This window comes from Amblyomma americanum, chromosome 1, assembly GCF_052857255.1.
Source record: "Amblyomma americanum isolate KBUSLIRL-KWMA chromosome 1, ASM5285725v1, whole genome shotgun sequence".
NCBI lineage: Eukaryota > Metazoa > Arthropoda > Arachnida > Ixodida > Ixodidae > Amblyomma > Amblyomma americanum.
Window position 1 is genome coordinate 109,902,577 of NC_135497.1, and position 26,880 is coordinate 109,929,456.

General features: G+C 43.2%; 2 protein-coding genes across 3 annotated transcripts; one reads left to right on the plus strand and one right to left on the minus strand.

Moving 5' to 3' along the window:
- Positions 1 to 15,510: 15,510 nt before the first annotated feature.
- Positions 15,511 to 18,508, minus strand: LOC144113443 (uncharacterized). 2 transcript variants are annotated; one of them, XM_077646523.1, is made up of 7 exons: positions 18,225 to 18,508; positions 18,041 to 18,147; positions 17,440 to 17,644; positions 16,921 to 17,222; positions 16,101 to 16,137; positions 15,927 to 16,022; positions 15,511 to 15,660 (listed from the first exon to the last, which is right to left on the minus strand). In XM_077646523.1, the coding sequence occupies exons 1-7, from the start codon at positions 18,400 to 18,402 to the stop codon at positions 15,533 to 15,535; spliced, it is 1,053 nt and encodes a 350-aa protein (XP_077502649.1). In that variant the 5' UTR covers positions 18,403 to 18,508; the 3' UTR covers positions 15,511 to 15,532. The 2 variants fall into 2 exon arrangements, with proteins under 2 accessions (XP_077502649.1, XP_077502648.1); XM_077646522.1 differs by having other exon boundaries at positions 15,927 to 16,137; positions 18,225 to 18,504.
- A 453-nt stretch (positions 18,509 to 18,961) lies between these two features.
- On the plus strand, positions 18,962 to 22,081 carry LOC144113444 (uncharacterized). The gene is made up of 2 exons (XM_077646525.1): positions 18,962 to 20,244; positions 20,811 to 22,081. The coding sequence occupies exons 1-2, from the start codon at positions 19,047 to 19,049 to the stop codon at positions 22,079 to 22,081; spliced, it is 2,469 nt and encodes an 822-aa protein (XP_077502651.1). The 5' UTR covers positions 18,962 to 19,046.
- Positions 22,082 to 26,880: the final 4,799 nt, after the last annotated feature.

Here is a 26,880-nt window from a genome sequence, read left to right on the forward strand (position 1 = left end):
GGAGGTGCCCCGAGAGAATGCGGCTAGCAACGTATCTATAAACCAACCTAGACAATGATACGCAGGTACTGCAAAGCATGTCATGCTTACATCATGTCTTGATGACGAGATAGTCTGCAATTTTTCTCTCGGTACTGGCATATCATTTGACGCAACATGAAGAAGTGTGAGTGCACATCCTGAATATGTGCATAGATGGTGACTGCGTGAGTGGAATAGGTACTATTGTAAGTGACTGTGCACAATGTGGGGCAGGTCCGACAGGATTTAGGTCATTATTAACATATAAGTGACGCTACGGTGGAGCAATTGCTGGCAGAACAAGCATGGCTAATCCCACCGGTAGCATACAACAACTTCACTGACATCCTGAGCAAGAACTGTTATGCTGATTAACAAAAATATTACTCGTGCAAGATTGGTCGTTTATTGGCTCGCTTGTTTTTGCGGGCATCATTCAGCTTTTGTTAAGTACTGCATCTTTGCTGGAGTGAAGCAGGAATGTTTTTCTGGTCTTATTCGTTGCGGGGTCATATCCAGAAGACACTTTTCTGCTTTAATGGGAATGTTGCATTCCTGCGTCTGTTTTACATAAAGAAACTGCTGCTGTGGCATGTGAGCCTGGGCAGTTAAGTTTCTTTTTTTCATCTGGAAAAGCTTTCAAGATGAAATTGTGCTTTGCGTTTATGTGTAGATTTTAGGCATTGAAATTTGATATTTTAAGGCAAAAGCCTTGGCTCATGGGTGTGTGCAAGGCCTGTCCGCAGGAAACGTGTAAATGAAATGTCCGCCCCACCTGTCAATCAAAGAAATATAAAAAAATGTATGAAAGGCAAAATAAAAATAGGTGGGAAAAATAAAAATATAAAAATAATACAAAATAGAAATAAAATGGCAATGAAAAAAAGAAAAATATAAAAATTGAAGAAAATAAAAAGAATAAAAAATAGAGGGAGAAAGGACATGGAAAGGCTTTTGGCTCTCGCTTTGCCGCTCATAAGCAGACTAAGTGCAAATAATTTTTTTTTGTTAAATATTTTCTGCAATTTTGTTTTCTTTAAACAGACACAGAGACAACTTGCAATTTTTGGTCTCCATAAGAATTGATTCTATGGCTCTTTCTGGCTATGTTGGTGTTTGCCCAACCCCAAAAGGCACATTTGTTGCCGAGAAAGAATGGATTTGATCATTTTAGCCACTCATTTCAAACTCGTGTCATCTGCGCTGAAACAGACCCAGTGATCACTGTGAGCTGCACCAAAACAGACTCTGTGATCGCAAATTTTTATCTAGAACACTGAAATTTCCATGCTCTTCAGGCAAACTAACAGGAAACACTTTGAATATTTAAGCAATTTAAAATTATACTTGCTTTTCATCTTAAAGCATGCAAGTACAGCTGACAAAGTTTTTGCCAAATGTTGTACTGAATAATAAGTTACAATGTAGAACCTTATATTTTTGCTTGAAATACATATTATAAGAAAGCTCATGACACATATGACTGTGTCTATGTTTTGAATCTTACCAAAAAATAATAACCAACAGAAATGGCCCATTTTTTCCACCACAAGTAAAGAATAAGGCAGGTGTGCTTTTAGCAGAAGCATTGATGCATTTTTGTCTGCAAAATTCTGTGCACTGATTTCTGTGTGTGGATTTTAGGGATGGTTTTCGTATACAGTGTGCAATCTAGGTGGGTGTGTCAAAGCAGTCAGAGCACTGCGTAGAGTGTACCATCTCTGGTCATGCAGGCCCTGGGAATAAGTGCTTTCAAGGAACAGTCTCCACATATGCCATTGCCATTGCAAACATCATGCCTGCAGAAACGCTTGCCGCAAACTTCGTCTACTGGAGCAGATGTTACAATGCAACTTGTTTCATTCATTTCTGTGTTCAAAACGTGAGCTATGGAATGTTTGGCATAGATTTTTTGCATCAGCCACTCCCATGGATTCTAACTTTTTATGGGACTACATATTTGCTGGCAGTTTTTTTAACTTAGAATTGGGAGCTAAAGGAATTGTACTGTGTGGTTACATAGGTTTCTTGATGCTGGTAAAATAAGTGTTATCTGTTTTGTGTTGCACAGACCCTCAGGCATAGACATACATATGTCCGATAATTACTGAGGAAGATAGCTACAATTTCTTGATTCCTACCCACAAGGAGCCATGATCGCCACTACTTGCGCAAACTCAGAGCATGCAGCAGCTCGTGCTTCACATGCCTCTGCTAGGCATCATGAAAGTATGTATCTGTCAATTTTCAGCAAATGTCGATTTTTTTAATGCACTATAAAATTTCAATGGCATAATATTTGTTTATTATGCACCTCTGTATAACTCAGCTATGATGTGCTGGTAAAGTGTTAAAACCACTGCAGCCCTGTGAAGAGGATCTTAACAATGTGAAAAGATAGAAATAATGAGTTTGGTCTCTACAATGTCGAAGCAGCAACTAGTGTATAAATTGCTCTGTAATGGATGGCTCTGGATTATTTTAGGCTTCCTTAGCTGTTTTAATGTTCACTTGATATCACCTTGCACCGGTTAGAGCGCCGGCCATGTGAAGGAGGGACTGCTTTCAAGTGTTTGAAAACAACCACTGGTTAATTAAAAAAAAAGTCTGTTCAGGGCTGAAATTGCACATGGTGTGCTGCCTATTCGTAATGAACAACTCAGCAGTGAAGCTATTTTTTATTTGCTTATGTTTTTCACTTGCAAGCCAACAGCACAGCAGCCTACAAGGACAGTGCACATTACAAGAAGAGCACTACAATGCACAAAGAAGACCACTACGATACACAAAGGAAGTAAAACGACACAGTGGACATAGTATGCAAAAGAAGGAAAGATGGCAATGAAAACATAATAATAGTGGCAGCCGCCTCCAGTTTTGTGCTTAGAGATAGAAAAAACATCAATGCACAACAAGAAAAATCATAATAACAAATAAGATAAATAAATGTCACAATCTGTATACTTGTAGTAGCATAGACTCAGAAGTCTGTTGATGAGATTACAATGGCCAGTGTGTCTTCGTTAAAAGACAACTTGTTTTATCAAGCTTGTATTCGATGGCTGCTTGTCCAAATCCAACAATTCTTAGGACCTTTCGCTGCATCGGAGGCATGACCGCCACCTTGGTCAGCTCATCCACAGCCACTGGGGACTGAGGGCCGAGGGTTAACTCAGAAATCCACAAAGCGGCGGTGGCAGCCAAGTACAGTATTAATGGCCAATTCCTGTTCTGTGGAGGGAGCATGCTTATATAGCTCTTCACTCAGTGAGCATTTCTTTCATTGTTGCATCTCACTTATTTTCTATTTTTTGGTAGCGCAGGGAAAAACAGGATATTGCTTTCCTTTACAAGGTGCTCCACGGTTCCACTGATTGTCCTGAAATGCTATCAGATATTTTTTTACGGGTACCCACTAGAAACTAAAGTTATCAGTGTTCAAGGCAAGAATCTTATCCAGTGAGTCTAGCCTAATTGTTCTGTTTGAAGAATATCGGGCAGTGAATGGGACATTACAGTGCTTAACAATGTTATGACGACTGATGCAATGCATACACTAAATAACGGGTACTTAAGGAGGTGGTTGTCATTATAATCAACATTAATAAAAAGCGAGAGTTGAAGATACCGCGAGCCTATGCACCAACACCCAGTCACACTGGCAAGGTGGTTAAAAGGAACTGTAAAGATGTCATATCCGTGATCAATAAAATAGGGAAAGAGAGGTTTATAAACAAATAGTATGTAACCTAAGCTGTAATTTTCCAGCATTATACTATGCCTTATACTTAGCCTTATACTTAGAGCCATCGAAAGAAAAATGACAGGCGAAACATTAAGAGACCGGAAGCTGGCAGAGTGGGTGAGAAAACAAACGTATGTTAATGACATCCTAGTCAAAATCAAGAGGAAGAAGTGGGCTTGGGCAGGGCACATACTGCAAAGGCAAGGTAACCACTGATCCTTAAAGGTAATGGAGTGGATTCCAGGAGAAGGCAAGCGTAGCAGGCGGCGGCGGATGGTTAGGTGGGCGGATGAGATTAGGAAGTTTACAGGCACAAGGGGGGGGGCGCAGCTGACAACGGACTGAGTTAATTGGAGAGACATGGGAGAGGCCTTTGCCGTGCAGTGGGTGTAGTCAGGCTGATGATGATGATGATGATGATGATACTAGAGAATCGTAGCGCAGACTAACCTCTCTGCCTTGAATTAAGTAAGAATGCACTACACTGTACTGATGGGCAGCTTCGAAGTCTAAGTATGGAAGTTCGAAAGAAGCAGGCTTGCAAACAAGAAATAAACATAAAAGAGACTGAGTGGGGAGACAAATAATGAAATAGACTTCACAATGAATGCCCTTCATGGCACCATGCAGGATGTAGAAGGACTAGAGGAGGTGAGGCGTAGTGACTGTACAGTCGTGATGTCTACAATCAGCCTGGATTGAATAGAGACTGGAGGAAAGTTGTCATGAAGAAGTTAAATGTGATGACCTTCCCAGCAAAATTCCGCAGTGCTCAGTTGAAGTAGGAGGTACGCTAGCTAGGTAGGATATTGGCAAGCTCTCCAAGGTAACAAGATGCATCATACTATGAAGTGGTAATGCATGAAAGTCTCAGACCTCTCAGATAAGGTAGAACATGCAAAACCATCAAAATTTTTAAGTGCAAGGTAATTATGCAAAGTAGAAAATTGTACTAACATGAAGAGAACTCAGCAAGCACTAAAGCATCCAGAAAGCCTGAAAGGTGCAAAGACTGGATTAGGCGTGTGCAGAGATTCATGTTTGTAGAAGGGATAAAGGCAATAGTGTCGTGAGAAATTTAAATTTGGTAGGCAAGGCAGCAGAAAAATTCTGTGTGCATTTCTAGATGTGTGCTGCTCTTACAGTTTGATGCTGACATTAATCAGTTTGTATCCCAGAAATGCTTGTGCTCTTGATCAAGGATTCAGGAAAGAGGCTCACTGCAATTCATATGGCAGAAGCGATTTTTTGTACCATTTTCCACGTGAACTTAAATGGTAGCCAAAATAATAGCACTAGTGCAGGAAATGGTACAAACAAGGAAATGGAAATTTTCATTTAAACTGAAGCGATTATAGAGGATATGTCACAAACAGTGCATGAGGGAAAGGTGCAGCAGATAAGCAACTCGAGATTTTTGGAAGGACGGGGGAGATTTGTTATACAAGAGTGCTTCACGACCTCAAGTATGCGGAAGAATGCTTATATTGTATTAACCCAGCACAGAGATGTATGGAAAGGAGAGTAAGTGATGCGGGTGACATTAAGAGAAAAGCAGCAGATTGTATTAGAGATTGAACTTGAGTTATCGAAATCCTAGTGGAATGAAGAGGAAGGTATAGGCTTGGACCAGACATAAGTAACGTCCAGAACAGATAAACGATGATCTATTAATGTAAAAGAGTGGATTCCAGGGCTAGGCAAACAGTCAGGTACGGTAAAAAGAGATGGCCAAGTGCGATCTGAACGTTCGATGGTGTGGCCACATCTTCCACGGAACAGGGCAAATTGGGGATTAGTGGAAGAGCCCTTTTCCCTTCAGTGTATGTAGCCTGCTGATGATTGTGGTGAGTGTAACATATACATTGATATCTTTGTGTTTCACCTCGATGAGAAAGATAGCTGCTGCTGCCTAGTTTTGAACCATGGACTTTTGATTTTAACAGCTAATCTCTTTAGCTGCTCCACTACTGTGATGGACCATGAATATGCTGAAAGGTTGCAGCTCTGAAGCTTCTATAGCTAACAAGGGTTTGTACTCATTGTTAACATTTCTTTTACAGTAAATCTGCTATGATCATGACAGTTTTGGTAATATTGAGGCACTTGTGGTTCTGCTCATGAATGCCACCTAAAGGAGCCACCATTCAGACTCTTGTCTGCACTACCCACATTGTCCTTTGAATTGGAAAGGACAAAGGCTAGCATTAGAGAGGTGAACATTACGAATTACTTGCTCCTACTATCTGTTATCATCATTCTACTTCCGAAGCCTAAAGGTATTCTCATTATATGTTCTGTTCATATTTCATTTCCTAATACAGGTAGAAGCAGGCTTGGAATGTGGAGGAGTGCCAGATCCTGCCTAGTTCAACAAAGAATCTGTGGAGTCCCAAGAAAAAGCCGTATCTATCGGAATGATGCAGCTACAGGTGCTTTTACAGCTTGTGGCTGTGATGTGCAGGGTGTGTGCTTAAGATGGTTCGGAACCATCTTTTATCATATTAGTATCATTTTATTTCAACAGATCCCACCATTTAGAGTGCACCAAACATGAGGGCATGCGACATAAAGAGCTGAAATGCAGCAGCAATCATCAACCGTGGTGGCTTCTCTGCGGTTCCTAGATGCTAGAAGGCGAAGCACCACCACCACTACCACTGCCACCACCGTCGCCGCCAACAACAACAAAAATAAAAACGTTGCGCTAGCACTCAAGAGAGCCGTTTTTACAGGGACGCGACATAAATTATAAACTCCAGCGACGCGCATACATAGGTGCAAGCCGGGTCTGGGAAGTGCTGCTTAAAAATTGCAGCAAAGTCCTAACCAACTCTTAGGAAGCCGCAAGCGACAGCGTTAGAAGTCACTTAGCCCTCCTTCGCAACTCCACTAGCACAAATTGAAAAGGATGCATCTGTAAAGCTGTTTTCCGATGACTGTGTTGTTTTCAAGAACATAATAAGTGATTATAACTATACTTGTCACTACAAAAAACCATAGTAGCAATCACAGAATGGTGAGTGTGCTGGGGTGTGGATATTAACAAAGGTAAAACCATATTGTTACAAATTACAAGGAAAAATGTTCCCAGGCTACGTAGTTATTACTTTACAACCTTTCTATTTTAGAAGTGGAGAGCTATAAATACCTCGGAGTAACCATCACTAACAAACTTACTTGGTCCTCACATCTGCTCTAACGTCTCCTCATCCGCAAAGAAGAAATTATGATTTATTAAAAAAAAACTTAGAAATTCTCCCATCAGTACTAGAATCACACAATACAAGGCTTGTCAAGGGTGCAAAGTTGGGCGAGTCGGTATTGATCCATGAGAAAAGGAGCGCGAGGACGGACGAAGACAGAACACACAGCACGAGCGCTAACTTCTGACTAAAGGAAAAACACAAAACCGTGTCGACCGGGACCTGAGCCTAACGACCGAGCGCATGTGCCAAGTCTGGGAAGTGGAAAAATATTCAAAGGAAAAAAGCATAAGAAGATAAAGGTTATTCAAACCTAGGGATCTCAATTCACGTTTCAATAAGAATATAGAAGGCTCGCTGACACACAGATCACGCAAAGTAGCTATCTGTGTAGCTTCAAAGATTTCTCTTGTCAATTTATCCCTGCTTCTGGCAACGACAGAGCATTTATCCAGAAATGGCACACACCCGCACTCCTTGCAGTGCACGGCCATGTTGCTGCGCGTTAACGACTTCATGTTGTTATTGTGTTCACGAAGTCTTTTGTTGAGGCACCTACCGGACTGTCCCACGTACTGCTTCCCACAGGAGAGCGGGATGCTGTACACACTGCCCTCAGTGCATTTAACAAATTTTTTCCGGTGACGAATGTTACACTGCGGATAATGGGGAGCACGTTCTATTGCCTTTTGCATCCACTCTGGCATCCTACCTGATGATGTCGGATGACTTTTCTTCGGCTTCAATCTCTCCTCAGGGAATTGCCGTAGGGTCTGCAAAATCGAGTCTGAATGCCACCGTTACGCACGCCTTCTGAGAGTGCTACTAACCGTGCAACTGCAGCGTGCACTGGACCCTAGTGCAGCTCAGCGCCAACTACGTGAGCATCTGTAACTGGCTGACCGAACAACTGAGGTCCTTTGGCAAGTTCACCTGAAGTTTCTTCGCTCTCGTTTCCCTCCTAAGTGCTCCAACAAATTCAATAAAGTGTGCATCCCTGACAGTGCATCGCTTCCCCAAGACATCATTCAGGTGTTGTTTCTCGGCCCCCAGTTTGCTACAGAGTCTCCGAAGTCTCCGCATGTACTGCTCTCCATGGTGCGCTGTGTTTCCCGTCTCACTGACAAAGAGGACTGCAGCCGTTGCACCGCCGAGAGAGTCGACGTCCTTTCCTTCTATAAGCCTCGACCTTCAAAAATTAATGTGAATCGCGTAGTGTCAGTGCTAAATGAGCAGTCGCTTTCTGTCCTCCCCTCCGGCAAAAAGGGAGGTTTTGCTGTTTTCAGCCATGATTCCTATAATGATAAAGCCCACCTTGCTGTCACACAGGTTTTTAAGAGCCGTAAAACTGTTTGTGTTCAAAATCTTAAGGTTCAAGCTAAAAAGCTCTGTGAAAATCTCAATCTTGATAAAGTGGCAAAAAGCATTGATAACAGTAAGCGCCTCTTCCTACAAGTATTTTCCAGCGCAAAGACTCATAAGATTGACATACCATTTAGAGTCATCATTCCTGAACAAGATACTTGGCAGAAGTCTATTGCTGTTTCTTAAAGAAAAGCTAAATGTATTGTCCGTTAATGACCCATTTCTTGTAAGAAGTTCAAACGAGGTTGTTAATGCTGTGAAATTTCTGAATGACAGGAGTTTTTTCGGTTTTTCTATTGATGTCAAAGATCTCTATTTCTCTTTGCCCCATGATAACTTACACAGCATTGTTGAAGAATCCATCCTTCATCATGGTGCGGTTGCTTTTCAAAATGAATCTGGCCTGTCTGTTGAGAGATTTTTGGAATTGCTTTTGTTCTCTCTCCACTCCACCTTAATTAATTGGCAGGGCACTCCTCACATTCAAAAACAGGGAGTGTGTATTGGGTCCTGCTTGGCCCCTGTACTCAGTGACCTATACCTAGCACATGGTATATGGGGAGCGCAAAAATGGCACAAGGGACAAAGAAAGACGGACAACACAGGCGCCAACTTCCGACTGAAAGAAACCTAGGCGACCAAAACGAACGTGGACCGTGAGGGGAACCAGGCGCATGTGCTCGGAAAGATAAAGAAAACCAGGTGAACGAGGAACAAGAGACGGAACAACGGAGCGCTCCCCATATACCATGGATCATCGTTACCGACTCGCCCAAGTTTCCACCCTTGTGAAATACCTAGCACAATTGGATAGGATTCTTCAAGATCGACTTGCCACTTCATGCGTGGTAAAAGTTTTTAGATATGTTGACGATTCTTTATTCCTTATTGACTATACACCTTCGTTCCTTGAGCAATTCTCAGTGGACCTTTTTGCCATTGCACAAGGGTGCTTTCTCCAGCTAACGCCAACTAGATTCTCCAGATTTAGGGAAAAAGGTACCTGAAATAAAGGGCAGTCTCTGTCCCAGTTTGTCATTGTGTTCATTGTGTCACTGCCGGTTCAAAATGAATTACTCTACTTATGAATGCTGTACAAAGTGCATGAGCCTCAGATTGAGTTGGTACATGCGAAGTAGCACCTGTGAAAAGTAGCTGTTTGCTGTTGGAAACAACATTCTGCCCATATTTTCTTAATGCAAGAAAGGGTTTTCACTTGGATGAGTTAAGTAGCTTTCTATTTCTCTCCATGAGTGAGGATTTTTGCCTCAGCAAGAATGGCTGTCTGCTTCCTTATAGTCTGGGGTGCACCTGACCCTTATCATCGGAGGGTGCCTGAGAAGAGCCTTCGGGAGAATACTTGCAGCCACTCTTGAATACTACATAATATGGCTTGTTCACTGCCTTTCTCGTGTGCAGCCTGACTTTCATGGAAGCTGTCTGCCAAGATTACATATACTACCTTGTGCTTCCAAACGCAATTTTCTCTTGAAACAAAGGGAGCAATAACGCTTTTTTCCAGTTTTTTTGTTTTTGAGTGGTGTTTATTGCTTCATATCATAAATAGGGACAATTATACGAAATGGAAAAGCTTTTCTGATCTAATGAAGTCCAGAAGAGACCAATGATGGGATCTCTGTATCCAAACAGAATAGGATGATGCGCTTTTCAACAAAATACCTGTTGTTTCCAGGTGCCTGATTCTCATTCGCTTCAGTGCTGGGCAGACTAACGACAGTTTTCAATTATTCTTACTCCATGCTGCCTGTGCTGGTTTATTGGTTTGTGAGTTGCTGTTCTGCCTTTGTGATGTCTTGTACTGAAAATCTGTGCCTCATAAATCTCTCTAATTCTTGTAATGTTATATAGGTTTCTGTCGAGACCATTCGCATGTGATGCAGAGAGAAGGTAACCAATGGTCCCTTGGGGTAAAGAGGTGGATTTCTAGATAAGGCAACCATGAGTGGGACAGAAGAAAATGCCTTGTGCCATGGCACTCTTTGTCCTCAGACGCTTTTGTCCTATTAAAATCCATCATCATCAGGAAGTTTGCTTGGCCAAAGGTGGTCACAGCTGGCTCAGGACAAAGTTAATTGCAAATCAATGTGAGGAGCCTTTGTCCTGCAGTGGACATAAGTACGCTGATGATGATGAGAGGCCTTTCCAAAAAGCACTCCCAACTAGAGCACTACACGGGCTCAGGCTCACCCGAAAGCCCGGGCTGGGCTCGGGCCTGTATACTGACTGGCCTGAGCCAGGCTCAGGCTTGCGTAGTGAGCACGTACTTTCACTTAGCGCCCGCTTCTTATGTTCTCATGGGGTTGACAAACTGCAGGTCAAGATAATATTGTAGCTATTTTTCTGCTTTTTCCAGAGTACGAACTTTTTAATCTTCAGTAATATGTCATGTGATAGGTTGAGGATGCAAAAAAATGAAAATGATGCAGAAAACAATAATTCAGGCTAAACAGCATATATACCACTCTTTACAAAGCTAAAGTTTTGAAGCAACGAAAGCCACGAACACAGTACTTTTGCTTGCCACCTTCTTAGCTTCGCGAAATCGTTAACCATGAAGCATAAGTACGGCGTCCACGCACAAAATAAAGCAACATTTTGCTTTACTCATTCGGATATAGCCTGAGAGGAACAGGAACTGTGAGGCTGTTTTCGCTGTTTGCTGCCAGATGTTCAGCTCTGAATGCATCACACTTATCTCCTCTCCAGCATGCGCCTTGTCTCTTTAATGTTCTGAGCTCGATACTACCGAGCCTTGTATTTCCTGATAACTGTTGTATTATTTGTTTTGTTTAGTTGAGGTATTCCCGCGGGTTTCCCGGACCATTGGGTAGACTGCACATGCGGGCAAATCTGGGCCTTTGAGGGTGCATGTAATAATTGCACCCATGTAGTGTAATGTTTCTATTTTGGTCTCACTATTTATGCTGATCACTTTTTACATTGTATCGCATAATAATTATGAGACTTCATTTCGTTGTCTGTCAAGTCCTTCCTTTTTTTCGATTTTTGTGGCCGTTAATTCTACAAAAGCTTTCTAAACGAATTGTCTAAGATGACCGCATTAACACTCGGTTTCAGTGAAGTGTGGGACCTGTAGAAGTTGACATCTTCATTGTGTAATATATCCAAGCCCAGTTGATCTTCCTGCATTTTGTTATTGCTGGATGGTAAGAGACAAGCGACAGTGGGAGAAGCAGCTGTTTGAACAGACACAAGCGGACACCTCCCTGCTTTGCGGTCTCGTGTGACCTTTTCCGTTTTGGTGGCGAACCGATTGCAACGTTACAGCCTGTTCGACATAAGCTTGCGAATATTAAATCCGAAGCTAAGATACGGAAAACGGCTTGAGTTGATTATATTCACCAAGTTGGTATGTGTGGCATTCAAGGCACTGTACTTTGTTCTGGGCAAAAAAATATAAGTAACAACTCAAACAGAAGCAGACAGTAGAGAATTTAAGACCTCTGTTCTAACACCCACTAATGTTTTTTCACTGAAATTCATAGTAACAACAATGTTTGTGCTTCTGTAGCAGGCTTACAGCTTTTGTGTTGTTTTGGGCCTGAGCCGGGCCCACCGACTTGTTGGGACAGGCCGGCCTTGGTAGCCTAGAGCTTCCTCGGGCTCGGGCCAGGTCCGGGCATTAGAGAAACCGGGCTGGGCTCCAGCTGGTAGCGGTAGAAGGTATCAGGCCCAGGCCGGGCCCGGGCCAATAATTATGGCCCGTGCAGTGCTCTACTCCCAACATTCAATCAATATTCTTCTCACTGGACTGTTGTACGCATCTGGTGCAAGCATAGAGAAAGTGGTGGTGCGACTGTTTTGCATGTGTCGCCAACAGTTCATGGAGTGTATATTCACTGCTGTGTATAAGCAATGAAATGGTCTGTGGGGCTGCATGTTCTGATTCATCATGTGGTCCAGCAGTGCATATTCGTCAGTAGTCGGGTCAGCTCTTACTGAAGTAGTATTTCCTTGCTGCAGCCTGCCATGAAAGTAAAATAGGTGTGCACATTGTGGCGCAGCTGAAAGAAATATTTGCCACTAGCTTGCTTATAAGCTGTCATCCTGTCTGATTGCTTGTATGTGAATATCATTCTCACAGCTGCCATGCCTGGTGCGTCAGCAAAACTTTGCTCACGCTTGCTATATGTCAGTGCCTCTTTGAAGCTTTAGATTCTGGATGCCAGCCGTGCTGATAAAGCAAAAGACAAGTAGTTTTGCCTTAACTACACAACACGCCATTTGCTCAAATGCACGTGCATATTATTAGCATAGTTGGCATGGCACATTTGGTGGCATATAGTAATATTATTTAGACTGTTGGCAAATTTGGGGTGAACTGTTTTCTCTTCTTTGTTAATTCATAGGTAGAATATTTAGGAAGTAACTGTTGCTAACAGTTGTATGACATTTTTAGTGATGCTGACAAAATCAGTAATGCTGATTACTGCACTGAAAGGACATTGCAGTATTTATGCTTTCAATACATCTCTTGTTCAATTTTAAACTGCTACACTTCCCAGCATATGGTTTCAGTTTCCCTGACATGAATAAAAAATATGAAAACAAGCATTCCTGCCTGTTCATGAAGACAGTGCAATGAATTCGAATTCCTTCGCCTGCAGGTGTAGTAGCCCTGAAAATAATTATAGGTGCGTAAGCACCACATTTTTCTTACAAGAGTAGTAGTTAGCACTCATTTTCTTGAGGTTATCAACCTGAAGACAGTCTGGCATCTGGTTAAGCAACTGATGAATTCTAATAAATGAGAGGTGGTTGCTGCATTTTACAAAGCTTGTTGCTGGGCAACTTGTTTCCATTCTGAAGGAAACATGTTAAAACTTTACACTGACAGCTTCAGCACTCATCTTGTTCATTTTCTTTCTTGCTCGTGTGTTACTAAAGTATTGGTGCTAACATTTTTTCCTCAGATGGCAGTGGTGCTGTGGTGTAGTCGGGTGCAAAACAATTCTGATTGCCTCTGTGGAGAGACCTGCATTTATCTCATGATTGGAATCACATTACTTGAGTTGCTGCTTTGTTGTAGACTGCAGGTATACATGGAGGACAGTGTTGCTTCTCATGCAACTGCATACAAATCACTTCACTTCGTGTTTCTTTGTGCAAAGTTTATGGCCAAACATAGTGATCCTGTCGTGTGAAAAAATGGAAGCAAACTTGCTTGCTGCATGAGCACAATGCAAAAAACCGGTTTCTTCATTTGCATCATATATAATATACATGCAACAGACACTGTGCAGCCACACAGCTAGCTAAAGAAAAATTGCTTTTGAAGGAGCATTTTTAGTTTTCTTGGCAGTTGTCTAGTGCTATGGCAAGACAACCAAAAATGTGGTCATGTTCCTTGATAGATCTGTCTTGCTGACAAACCGATGTTCATGTGCCATTTGCTGAGCATTGAACATCTGAACCCAAGAAAGAGATAGCGAATAATGGAAAGGCAGGGAGGTTAACAAGGCAACGTCCTGTGAAATTGACATTTTAAAGAAGCATACCTAGACACCTAGCTTTTGGATGCGAGTTTTCTTGTTTGTCATGATGTGTAAGGCATTATTATAAATGGATTACCATGTGATATTCTCCTTTGACCGTTAAATAATTTATAAGTGAATTTGTTTCTCATGCTGTTTCAGTATCACTTTCAACAGCCGATTGATGACTAACTTCAAAGTGTGCTTATAGGTCAAGTGAGGCATGAAAAACTGCAATATAATCACTGCTTCTACATGTATTGTCATTCCGGCTGATGTTGTTCTTGGCGCATGATGGCCTCAGTTGCATATGGGCCATAAAACACAACACAACACATTCCGGCTGATGAGGAAGGCTGGCTTTTTAAAACTCCCTTGATGGATATCAAAAAGTTCGCGGGATTCCAGGACAAATGTTATTCATATTCAGGACGCTTTCAAATGATTTGGCGAGACAGCTTGTAAAGGCTGTAGCTAGTAGGAGAATTGATGGCTTTCTAGGTTTCAGGAACCGCACTATCACGGCTGTTTTCCACACTTTAGGCATTTTTCCTCCTATGAATATTTTGTTGAAGAAATTCAACAGTGCCTCTATGGCACACTGAGAAAGGTGGGCGAGCATTTCATAGCGTATCTGATCGGGTCCTTGAGCAGTTTTTCTTCCGGCAGACTGTACTCTATTTACTTCTTGGAGAGTAATTAAATTGTTGTGTTGTTGCTTTCCACCTCCACTTATTGGAATTTTGTTTTTTGGCTATATTTTTGTGTTTCAGAAATGACTGTGTATAGTGAGATAAACTGGAAACTGCAGCTTAATGTTCCCCCAAAATGTCTGCCTGTTTCCTTATGCTTCTTTGTGTACCAGGTGTTTTTAGAAAAGGAATTGTGAACGGTGAGAAGTTGTCATTAAATTTTTGAACCTGCTGCCACATTTTTAAAGATTTAATTTGGCTTTTTATAGATGAAACGTAACTCTGCCATGAGGCTTTGTCGGCACTGCGATGGGCATACCGAGCTTTAGCTCCTACCTTTATAAAATTTGCGAGATCCTTCTGTGTCGGATGCCTGAAAAATTTACCCCAAGCTCTATTTCGTTGTTTTTTGCTTCCTGTCCACCACACTTTGTGGCTTTGCTGCACCACTCCTGAAGACTGCCCTAGCAAAAATGTCCGATAGAAAAAACCAGTAGCCTACTGGGTTATTGACACCAGTAAGCATATTGGTCCAGTAAGCATATTGGTCCAGTAAGCATATTGGTCCAGTAACCATACTGGACCAGTAAGCTTAATGGTCCAGTAAGCATATTGGTCCAGTAACCATAATGGTCCAGTAAGCATACTGGCCCACAAGTTTTGGTCTCTGGCAGCAAAACAAACAGGTGCAAGGGATTCGAACAATGTATATACTTTATTTGCAAATTCCCCCATCTTCATGGCATATGTGATCAAAGGCTTTGTTCAGACGCTGCGTCGTCTTGCCAATCCTAAGGCCCACTCCATGCAGCTCGAAATGGCAGCATCTGAAAAAAGCTGCACGAGAAAGACATGTTATACTGACACCATGCCAACAAAGACATTATTAGAAGGTCCCAACTGGATCATTTGCCTGCACACACTTTAGCCAGGCAGAGCACATCTGGAATATAAGCAAGCAGAAACAATGTAAAGACTGCACTTTATTTAAACATCTCGCCTCTGCATTTTCATGACGTCGGCAAGCTTGCCCGCCACAATCTTGTTCAGGCTACGATGCCGCCGCCTGGCTTCGTCGGCTTCATACCTTGCTTCCAGATAGTGCTGGAAGAATGCTGTAAGAGCAAAGAAACCCAAATCAATCACATCCACAGGAAAGAAGAAATTATTGCACTTAAAATCACCATGAACCAACTGTAGGAGCAACTGTGCAGATAAATGGCCTGTTACAGACTAAGCTGCATTCACTACAAAATATGTTGATTACTGCAGCGTAGCTCCTGCACAGAAGCATAGTGACAAAAAAACGAGCCATATTACTTAATAATTCACTTCAGTAAGGTCCGTCTGGAATATCTGCTGTCAAAAATTGGGCACATACCACTGAGTGCAGCATATTTCTGCTGGTCCAAGGGGGGTTTGGGGTCTGCCTTTGTCCTGTTGCACATGTTCCCTGTGATGCTTTTGCCCACAAGGCCTGCAGTGGAGAATATTTGAACGCAGGCCTCGCGAACAAAAACCGAATCTTTTTGCCTCGACATCAAATGGTTGAAACCTTCTCTGGTCAACGACACTCCATGCCCCAAGAACACCTGAAAAACAAAAGTAGTAGGTGACATGTACAGCTTAATTTTCTACCAAGCACTGTTTTTAAAAAACGTTACAAACAAACGGTAAAAAAAAACGATGATGAACACCGCTTGTATGACCCACGGACTGATATGGAACTGGTTCAGTGCATCTGGCCCCAGACAGCTGCGAGAAAGTGCCTGCCCTAATCATGCTCTTTTCATGCACGCAGTGCGAATGCCCATTCGACATCAGTGTGAAGACTGAGGTTTTTACTTTCATCATAATCTCTAACATCAGAATGTTCTTGTGCAGAAAAAGAACACACCTGTGTTTATACCGATGGTCTGGTATAAACGCAGAACACTGAGATGAAAAGGATGTCAGGAAACTGGAAGATTACACTGTGCCAACAGGATATCCAGATTGAGGTCAATTCAGTAGTTACCTTTCCAGAGCACTACTAGACTAACAGTGTGGTGTTTAGTAGAAAGAAGGAAGACATAACCAACTTTGATTTCTACACTAAACACCTACTGACAATGAAAACAAAATAGAGATTTGCACATTCGCTATGGTGTCATACAAACTGTGCTACAAAAATATGCCCGAATAGCACATGCAAACGGATTAGTTATTAAACAGCAGATGAACAATTTTGCTAACAAAGCTAAGTCTTCAACAAATCAAAAGAAAAGAATAATGTACTTCTGCCAAGCAAATTCTGTTCCCGTCATTAAAGGGGCACTGCACAAGGTCTCCCAGTACAGTGACCACAATAACCTGCAGCAGTTTTTTTTCCATACCTTGCTGCCAGTCGCTTGAAATGGCAACCCTTCAAGCTGGTCAGCTGCACACTCCTCTGGTGTGGCTGGATTGTGGCCTAGTGATGGCTGAGGTGGGGCCAGCACTGCCACAGGCCTTTGTGACTCCCTTGCAGGCGGGTCAGCAGGTTTGGCCTCTGGTGCAGCTGGGGGCACTTTCTCTGGTCCAGCTGGTGCAGATAATGCGGGCATCCTTTCGACGGCACCCTTTGCGGGCACCCTTTCAGATGTACGGATTTCTGGCCTTTTTTGCTTGCAGGAGCAATGCCTGCTCATCAGTTGTTCTAGGAAAAAAATAATAAGGGGACTACATAAAAGTGCCAAACATAACAGACCATAATATGCCTCATTCACTTCAATATACCAACGCTAAGAGGTGTTGCATGCATAAAAACGCACGACAGATAAATGCATATAGGCATTTTGTTGTTCCTTTTTTTGCCTTTTCCTTCAATGCTCTATCAGTCTAACTAGTGCCTAACACAAAAGCATGACACAAACCTGCATCAAAAATTTTAGAGCATAGCGCTTTCTCCATCGTCTTGAGCCTTTCACGAAGGTCTTTATTTTCGCGCCTGAGCTGCTCCAGCTCATGTGCCTGCTCGTCAGGCTCATTTTCCATGAGCTGCTGCAACTGCTTTTCTCGCAATATCCGCTGAGAATTATTCTTCTTTTTCTTCTTCTCAGCTGCAGCTTTCCTCATCACCTGGGAAAATGACAGTATTAGAAAAATGTCACAATCAGTACCCATCAAGCAAACATGCAGTGAGAATTTTACACAGTGCGGGCATGCTACACAGTTGCACGACCACAAGGCCTAAATATGCTTTGTCACGACGTGTAATACGGGCTTGTAAGCATATTATGCGCCTCCTAGTTCAAGGCAGTGGCAATCAGCCGCCCAGGAGATCAAAGCGGAGAGCTTAGTGGTGCTTTTCCGGCAATACATGCCGGTACCATGCCGACAGTCGCCGACAGCGGCATGGCATAGTTGGTCATGCGCCCGACAATACAGCGCAATGTATACTCAAACTAGCGGCCTGATTTCGATAAAATATCAGGCAGCGAATGTTAAATGTGCGCGCGCTAAACACGCACTTACCTCGCGCAAAGAATCATCACTCGACGGCGTCGTTAATTCCGTCTCTGTATCCGACGGCCTCGGCGGCACCGGAATCCGTTTCTGGCGCTCGGCCTCTTCTTTTGTGTCTGCGAGATAAGCAAATAAACAAGCTTTATCTAGGCTTGCAAATCACTGAACGCGGCACATATTCTAGCTCACTTACCAAACAGTCGCACGATCTGGGCTTGGTAATAACCGCTTTGCTCATTATCTTCCCAGAAGACCTCGTACCACTTGTTTGTAGCGAAGTCTTTCAGGCCTTTTGGCTGGAAGCTGCGGAACCGACTGATCGGAAGAACAGTCTTCATGTCGTCGTCACGAAATCTTACGTACGCGAACATCGCGATAACACGCACTACGCCAAATGAACTAGATCTAACGACTGCACCCACGTAGCGCTGACAACAGAAACGTGCACTGCGTCTTGGGCGGTCAGGCGGAAGGAAGGCAGGCCAGGCAGGCCTCGGGCCCTCGGGTGGCTAGCAAACGTGGTGGCGTACTGATGATGATGATAGCCACGCATGCAGTTCTATATTTATTTTATATTTTTGTCTTAGTGTATTTAAAAACTCAAAATATGCATAAATACAAATGATAATTTTTGCAATAAATTTTACTATAAGTGAAATGTTATTATCAGTATAGATATGTGTAAATATATGGTGCGTATACATTGGCCGCAACGTCATGGCCATTCCTTAGCTGACTGTTATCCAATCCAATCCAGTTGCTGTTATGATCGCTGCAAGGAAGGTTATGGATGAAATGCAAAGCACACGGCGAGCGAAGAAAAGAAAAAGGTATTTAGAACCGGGCGAAGAATACGCTGTGCCAAGGACAACGTTGCTCTACCAAAAGAGGCGTGATGAAGAACGTCAACCTCCTGCAACACCGAACACCTTTCCGAAAACGGGCATCCAAAACCACTCGCCTCCAACTGCTAATCCCGTCATTGATCAGCAGTCTTCAGAAATCGCAACTCCATATGCCTCTGTCAGTGATCTTCGAGAGCAACAAAACTGCCGCGAAGATCACGAAGTCCACATCAACGACGATTGCTACAGAAAACCGGATGAAGAGAGCATTTACGCGGACAGTTGTTCTGCGAACGAAGACAACGTGCACAGCTGTTCTGCGGGCGAAGACGACTTCAGCGATGATCGCTGCAGAAATGCGGACCAAGAAAACTCTGATAGTTGCCACTCTGCGGACGAAGACGATGTCGCTGACCATTGCAACAGAAACGCGGACGAAGACAACACGCACAGTTGCCGTTGTGCGGACGACGGCGACAGTGATAGAGAGTTCAGTGATTTTTTTTTCCATTGAGCGTCTGCCGAACTCAGACGTAACAGTTAGAGACGCCATGTTCATTTTGATGACGTACACATCATCATCTGGGTTAAACTGGGTCGACATGGAGAAGCTTGTGGGGGTGATAAACCTCTTTCTGGGGAAACCAATCCTACCCACTTCTCAGTATTTATTGAGGAAAGTGTGGAAGCGCTGGGAGGCGGACATGGTAAAACGACACTACTTTTGCGAAGAATGTGGGGCAATTATTCCCAATCCCGAGAAGCGCGAATTTTTATGTCCCAGCTGCAACACATCAAACTCGGCGCAAAATTTCTTCGCCACTGTAAGCATTGAAAAGCAGCTCGAGGTGATGCTCACAAATGACACTGTGGCCCAGACCCTGCTGACATCATTAAAAAAGAAACGGGCCACTGCATCTGATCCTGGTCCATCAGAAAACAAGGTTATTAGAGACATAACGGATGGGAAGCTCTACCAGCGGCAGATGGGGAAGGCTGCATGGTCTGATGTATCGCTTACATTCAACACGGATGGAGCTAGAGCATTCAAATGCAGTAAATCATCACTGTGGCCCATCCAAGCCGTAGTCAATGAGCTACCAGTACCACTTCGCTGGAAACATGTACTCTTGTGTGGCCTCTATTTTGGCAAAAGCCACCCAAACATGGCGTCCTTCCTGGAAGTTTTCACAGAAACTGTGCGTAGAACAGTGAATTGGGAATGTGACGGGGAAAAGTATTCATCAAATATGAAGTTTACCTGCTGCTGTGTAGATGCTCCGGCACGAGCAGCTGTACTAAATATCAAGCAGTTCAACGGCTACTACGGATGCAGCTACTGTCATCATAAAGGTGTTCTTGTGAACCGTAAGTATGCTTCTAGAACTTAAATTTTTGTTTACCAGAATGTGGACCAGCATTTTTGGGCTTTCATTTAAACTTGTATTTGTATAGCCATCAACTCAGAGCGAAGCTGAAGTTACTGCCGTGTTTATATGAGAAAATATGTAAGCCTTGTATAGCCTTGCCACATTACATCAAATAGTTTTGCAACAAGCCCATGTAATAAAGCATGCATCAGCTTGTTCTTGGCTTTAAAAGCCTGTTGCCATAGGTTTGTGCAGGTCTCTCCATAAGGATAGTCAAAGTTCATGTAGTGCCTGTTTGTCTTCTGGATAGCAGGGCACAAAATATGGCACAAAATTTGTGTCCTCCTTCCCTATGTCGTTTGGGGGGCCACTGCTCCCTTGCCCTCCCCACTGTGCATGCCTGTGCCTGTTACCTTCACTTTTCTGGGCCATGTTGGCCAGTTAGTCATGGGCCTGGAAATACAACCGAGGCTAGCCAAAAATAAACTCCGTTAAGGTTTATGCTGCTCACAATTGCACGAAACCTGCCAGCCAAATCAAATCTTTCTACTGTCCTAATTACAGGGTCTGTGAAGTACCCAGTGGCAGATGATGGGGGTCATCCTGAGCCAAGGACAAACAGAAGTGTGAGGAGTGATATGAAATCACTGATATCTGGAGAGCCATCACGTGGTGTGAAGGGCTTTTCACCACTAGCCCGCCTACCTGACTTTGACCTTGTCTGGGGAGTCTGCCCGGATTACATGCATTGTGTGCTGGAAGGCGTGACAAGGCAGCTTGCAGACACGTGGTTTGGCTGTGTCCAGTCTGCTTCATACATTGGAGTTCCTGCCACACTCAGTCAAGTCAACACAAGGCTATTGAGCATAAAGCCCCTTCAGTGGTTTTCAAGGCTGCCATGTAGCATTGGGGAAAGAGCGCTATGGAAAGCAAGTGAGTGGAAATGGTGGCTTCTGTTTTATTCTGTTCCCTGTCTAGAAGGCATCTTGCCAGAGGAGTATTTGCACCATTTCTGTTCGCTCGTGGCAGCGGTCTACATCCTGCTCAAGGACGAAATGACGAAGGAGGACATCCATGAAGCTATGGATAAACTATCATGCTTTGTGCTTAGTATGGAGGAGTTGTATGGTCGTGAGGCAATGACTTTCAACGTGCATCAACTCCTGCATCTGCCAAAGAGCGTGTTGGAGCTTGGGCCGCTGTGGTCGCACTCGGCCTTTGTTTTTGAGTCCGGAAATGGCATGCTTCTCAAGCTCATTAGCGATGCTAATGGTGTACCACTGCAAATCCTTGAGCGGTTTGCCATGAGACTCCAAATAACAAAGCTGGCAAATACTCTCAATCCAACATCTCAAGTGCAAGCTGTGTACGACACGTTAATGCCTTCCTCATGTGCAGGCAAAAGCTCCACTGAAAAGCCACTGGGAAGAGGCACTCTGTTAAATGAAATGGATGAGCAGGTGCGCTGTGCTGTCCAGGAGAAGCTTGGACAGGTTCTTCCATTAATGAAATTTAAACGCATGGATGTTCATGGACAACGTCTTCATGTAGAAGGTTACAGGCGCGCAAAAAAGACACGGAACTGTATATTCAGATGTGTGCAGGGAAAGTACTACATTCTGGAGAGTGTATTTCAGTTGCCGGACAGCACTTGTTTGTTGTTGTGTACATGCCTGGCTTCTGAAAGTTATAGGGATCTGCCACATATCCACAAATGTGCCAAAACTTCCAAGAAGGTAGTGCTGGCTGCTGACAAGGTTAGCAGTGTTTCAGTCGCCATGGATGTTGGCCGTGTGTGTTATGTTGGAGACATGCCAAATTTATTTGAGGACTGAATGAATGGCTTTCTTGTTATTTTCACTTCTATTATTTCTCTTTATTTTTTATTCTTTTGGTTTGCATCACACTTTAGCTGGTACAGCCCTTACTAAGACTGCAAATGAGCTGGGTTCTTGCAGTGTATTTACTGTCAGTGAAATGAAAATGAAAATTGGTTTTTCCAAAGGAAATGGTGCAGTATCTGTCTAGCATATCTGGGGACACCTGAACTGTGGGATAAGGGATATTGGTTGTGATATTTTTGTATATTTATCTTTTGTGTTTGTTCAGTGTCAATCATCTCTTCATTGTAGTGTGTGGTATTTCCTGTTTGCATCTTGTTTTTCTTCAATCTCATTCACCTTTTGTCATTGTGTGATGTTTTTTTTCTACTATCTTCATCTTGTGTTTCTTCACTGTGAGTGGCCTGTTCTTGTTAGTGTGTTAATTTTTCTGCTGTTTTCATCTTGTGGTTTTTCACTGAGAGTCTCCTTATATTGGTAGTGTGTGATATTTTTAGTGCAATTTGGATTTGTTTCTTCATTGCATATAGTTTGTTTTTAGTAGTCTTGATAGCTTGTTTGCTGTTTTCACCTTTCTTGTGTTTCGTGCCAGACTCATAAGTCGTAAACATTCACTGTTTATCTCTGGCCTCACATGTGCATTATTGTATTCCTATGTGTTTACAACTTCAACTGCGACAATTTGTCATGCTCTGCCAAATCATTACAGTGCATTCTGTAATTTTTTGAAAACATAGTGCAAAAAAGACACGGACGACACAGATGTGGACGGGGCAGGCGCTAACTTGCAACTTTATTTTAGAAAAGCCACCACGTTGAATATACAATGTGCCTTTTTTGCGCTATGTTTTCAAAAAACTTATCGTCTAGCCCAAACTAAGCCACTGTTGCATTCTGTAAAATTTCAGTTTTGAGTGGGTGTCATGCAAATGCATACAAAATTGGTACCACTGCCTCTTAGGAGAAATAAAGCGATTGGATACCAGTTTAAACTATATTAAGTCTGTGCCTGATAGGCATCTGAGTAGATCTAGTACAGCATGTCCAAACCAGTGTGCATGCAGATAGACCAATATCAGTCTCTACTGGGCCCATAAAGATTCAGATACAACCAATACAACCATGTCTACTTGACCAGTAAAAGCCAATATGTACCAGCTATGGGACCAGTTCAAGTTTCTACTGGTCATGTAGAAATCCAAATACAACCAGTAGAAATCCAAATACAACCAGTAGGTATACCAACAAAACCCATAAAATATTGTATTGGACCAGTACACATTTCTATGGGACATTTTTGCTAGGGTGAGGAATAGCTAAGTGTGCGGCCATTTTGATACAATTCGCGAACATTTCGTTTATTTGATGGGTGATGAGATTTTTTAAACTTGATTTTATAAACTGTCTTTTGCTCTAAAAAGCTGCCAGTCTGCTAAATGCAACTTCCGACGTCGCGGTTTTGTTCGAATGACTTCTGGTGAAGATGTTCACTACAGAAGTTCCAAAAATGCCCATCTAGAACAATCTTTAACAACAAACCGCAAGCTACCCGGCCACTGCTCTTGCGATTTGAGATGTGCCAAAACCTCAGTGTACTAGACACATTGCCAAACAGTGCTCGAAGGCGAGATCCGCTGCCGCCATGGTACAGTTTCCCTGCAGTCCGTGATTTAACTCTTACGCAGTTCCGCAAGAAACATTCCACATCAAGCTATATTACAAGATTTCCATACACTTCAGCAAAAATACAGTACTTTCATAGCTTTTTATTTAGATGGTTCAAAAAGAAATGCTTACATTGGAAGCCCAGTAGTATAAGGAAATTGGAATAAAATATTAAGACTTCCACAATGTGCATCCATCTTCACTGCCGAGTATTATGCTATCTGTGTAGCCATGGAAAAAGTAGTAAATGAGAACCTTACCAACAGTATTATTTGCACAGACTTGCTAAGTGTGCTTACTGGCCTTCATTCTAGAAATACAATAACTCCACTGCTTGACGACCTCATACACAACATTACAACAGCCATTGCTCAAGGACAAAACATAAGACTGCTGGGTGCCAACTCATGTCAGCATAAAAGGCAACGAAAGAGCAGATTTGCTGCTCAAGTTTATGACAAGCAAATTAAGAAAGTAAATGTACCATATAAAATTTGCATAAACTTAGTACATCGTAAAGCAAGAGAAAAATGGGAATCTGCATGGAACAATGCAATAAATAACAAACTGCACTTGGTAAAGCCAGTTTTAGGCGAATGGATGTTGTGTCCACCAGGAACGTTTCAAGGAAGTCGTCTGCCGTCTCCGTATAGGCTCCGTACACTGGTCAGAGGGCGCTACGGAGCAGTGCCGCGTAGGGTGCCTGGATGCGCGCCCTCGCCCCCGCTCCGTTCAGGGTGAGGACAACCGCGTCGTCTGCTACGGCGTCCGCCATTGCATAGCCCTCTCTCAGGGAGCGCGCTGCAAGCATACGACTATGCCCCTAGTTTCTCGCCCGCGTGCACGTTTCGTGCTGATAAAATTACTTGAAGAGGGGGCAGGACAAAACAATAGACCAAGGAAGCTAACTTTTTCATGATACAGTTTTGCTCAACCCATGCTGCGACATGATATCGTTCACGAATGCAGCGTGTTTTGCTTCGAAACACAGTGCAGTAGTTGTTCGCTTAGAAAGTATGCGACGTGAATCGCTCTGTTCTCGCGGTATGGGAGATGCTGTAGTTCACTGATTTTTACTGGCGTGGTGTGAGCTTCTCTTTAGCCTATGCGAGCTCTAGGTGTTGCACCTCCCCAAGGCAAGGCGGGCTGACAAAATTTTATTTTTGCTAAACTGTCATTATGGGACATTAATTAAGATATGAACTTCAATTGCTGAAAGAATGAATGGAAGTAACCTAATGAACGAAAACTCTGGCATTTATGTAAGACTTGGGGAATAAATTTAAGCAGCGAATTTCACACTAGCTTCGAATACACAGTTTAAAACAGACACATTGAACACACCGAGCAAACTTTTGAAGAATTTTATTCGGATGCTGTTGTAGTATGAAGGGGAAAATGAGCTCTGCAGCGTAAAAATACAAGGTAATACACTACAGAAAACAATTAAAAATGCAGGTCGAGATGGTATTGAAGAAAGGAGCAAAAAAATACCACTGTTACTAAGGTAATATGAAAGGGAATATGTTGCGGCGATGTACAGGGCACTGCAGGGCAATTTCAGAGTTCACGCAGGCTTGCTCCTGCACATGTCTTACTTGCGTTTCCACTGACGGTTCTTGCTCCAACCTTACGAAGGTGTATGCGCAGCCGCAGCCGTGCGTAGCTTGAGATCAGCATCTTCTGGACGGCTTCCTTGTGCTGCTCGCAAGTTTCGAGATTGGGTCGCAACATTTTGTTCAGATATGCAGTTACGACCTGCACTGGCGATTTCATGGTGAGCGCGTTATCCGTCCAAGTGGTGATTCCCCTGAAATGCTCCTCACAAGACTGTAGAGTGCTCATGACTGCATTGCTCGGATAGTGAAGGTTGTTGCCATCGCAAACATATTCCTTGAGCGCAGTTAAATATGCATGTTCGCTGCTGCTGGACCCCAAGACTGCGGCCTTGCACTGGCCACACGAGTTAACCGCTTTGATGATGCTTTTTACCAGAAAGCCACCAATGTGAAACAGGATGGCACAATCAGCTGATGATAGCGCCTCAATGAAAGGTATTTCCGCGTCGTCAATGTCTTCCACTTCGGCTTCGGTGTGCTCCTTCAGGCCTTTCGACAGCATGTCAACAAGGTATTGGCCATCGTCGACTTCATAGTTCGTTGTCGTTGGTGTGTTCAAAAACTGACTCACGCAAATAAGCTTCAACGCACACTTCATATCATACGCATTCGGAACCGGCTTCCTTATGCGTACGACAGAAAATAGGTTTTCGAGGCAGTCCTGCAGAATCCTGCTAGTTAAAAAAAACTTATAGCCTTCGCTCTTTAGGAGAGTATCGTGAAGTCGAACAACGACTGTTGTTGATATTACGAGGCCTGCTTGAGACGGTTTCCACTGAGGCGTGCTACCTGCTTTCATACCTTGAAAGGTTTCAAGCGCCAACATAAGTGTGCCGATGGCTGAATGGTATTTCTCCATGTTTTCAAGGCTTAGAGCGGTTGATGGGTGTCGTAAAGACATAATTGTGTACCACTTAGATACCAGTTCGAGGAACCATGTGGTAGTCTCCGCTTCTGGACCCAGATTTTGATGCCTCACCAAATGTCGGATTGCGGCAGGAGCCTCCCTGAAGAACTGCACAGCTACTCCCACTTTCATTTTGGTGAAGTGACCCCTAGTAACATGCGCCTCTGAGAGCTTTGGCGCGACTTTTAGCTCTTTGTCACTGTCGTACTCTACTACAGCGCGTACATGACCCATTCTTACTTCGTTAGATGACAAGCCATGTTGACATACAGTTGCATCACTAAGAGTAAAAACAGATGAATTCAGAAGCTGGCCCCTGATATTCTTCAGCACGTGTGCTGCGTCCGCAGTAAAAAATAGCTCTTTACCTTCAAGGAAAGGATGTGGTATTGAGCAAAGTGTTCGAGAATTTCTGTGACTCGTAAATCCAAGATCTCGCCACATCGCCCGGTTTGAAGCTCCCATGTCCGAAGTCACGACGCGGATTCTCAGAGAAATGTCGGCACAAAGTTCAACAATCTGCAGAACGCACTCCTTGAGGGTCGGACCATCTACGTGACTACCAGTGAAATGGTATGCAATTACTTGCTTCCATCTCTGAG

Excerpts from the sequence above, each read along its gene's own strand:
- LOC144113443 (XM_077646522.1), bottom strand. The coding sequence starts at position 18,402 with ATGTTCGCGTACGTAAGATTTCGTGACGACGACATGAAGACTGTTCTT. Across the intron at positions 17,645-18,040 it reads GTGATGATTCTTTGCGCGAG|GTGATGAGGAAAGCTGCAGC; the intron begins GTAAGTGCGTGT and ends TCATTTTCCCAG. Across the intron at positions 15,661-15,926 it reads GAAATATGCTGCACTCAGTG|CATTCTTCCAGCACTATCTG; the intron begins GTATGTGCCCAA and ends TTGCTCTTACAG.
- LOC144113444 (XM_077646525.1), top strand. The coding sequence starts at position 19,047 with ATGCCTCTGTCAGTGATCTTCGAGAGCAACAAAACTGCCGCGAAGATC. Across the intron at positions 20,245-20,810 it reads TAAAGGTGTTCTTGTGAACC|GGTCTGTGAAGTACCCAGTG; the intron begins GTAAGTATGCTT and ends TCCTAATTACAG.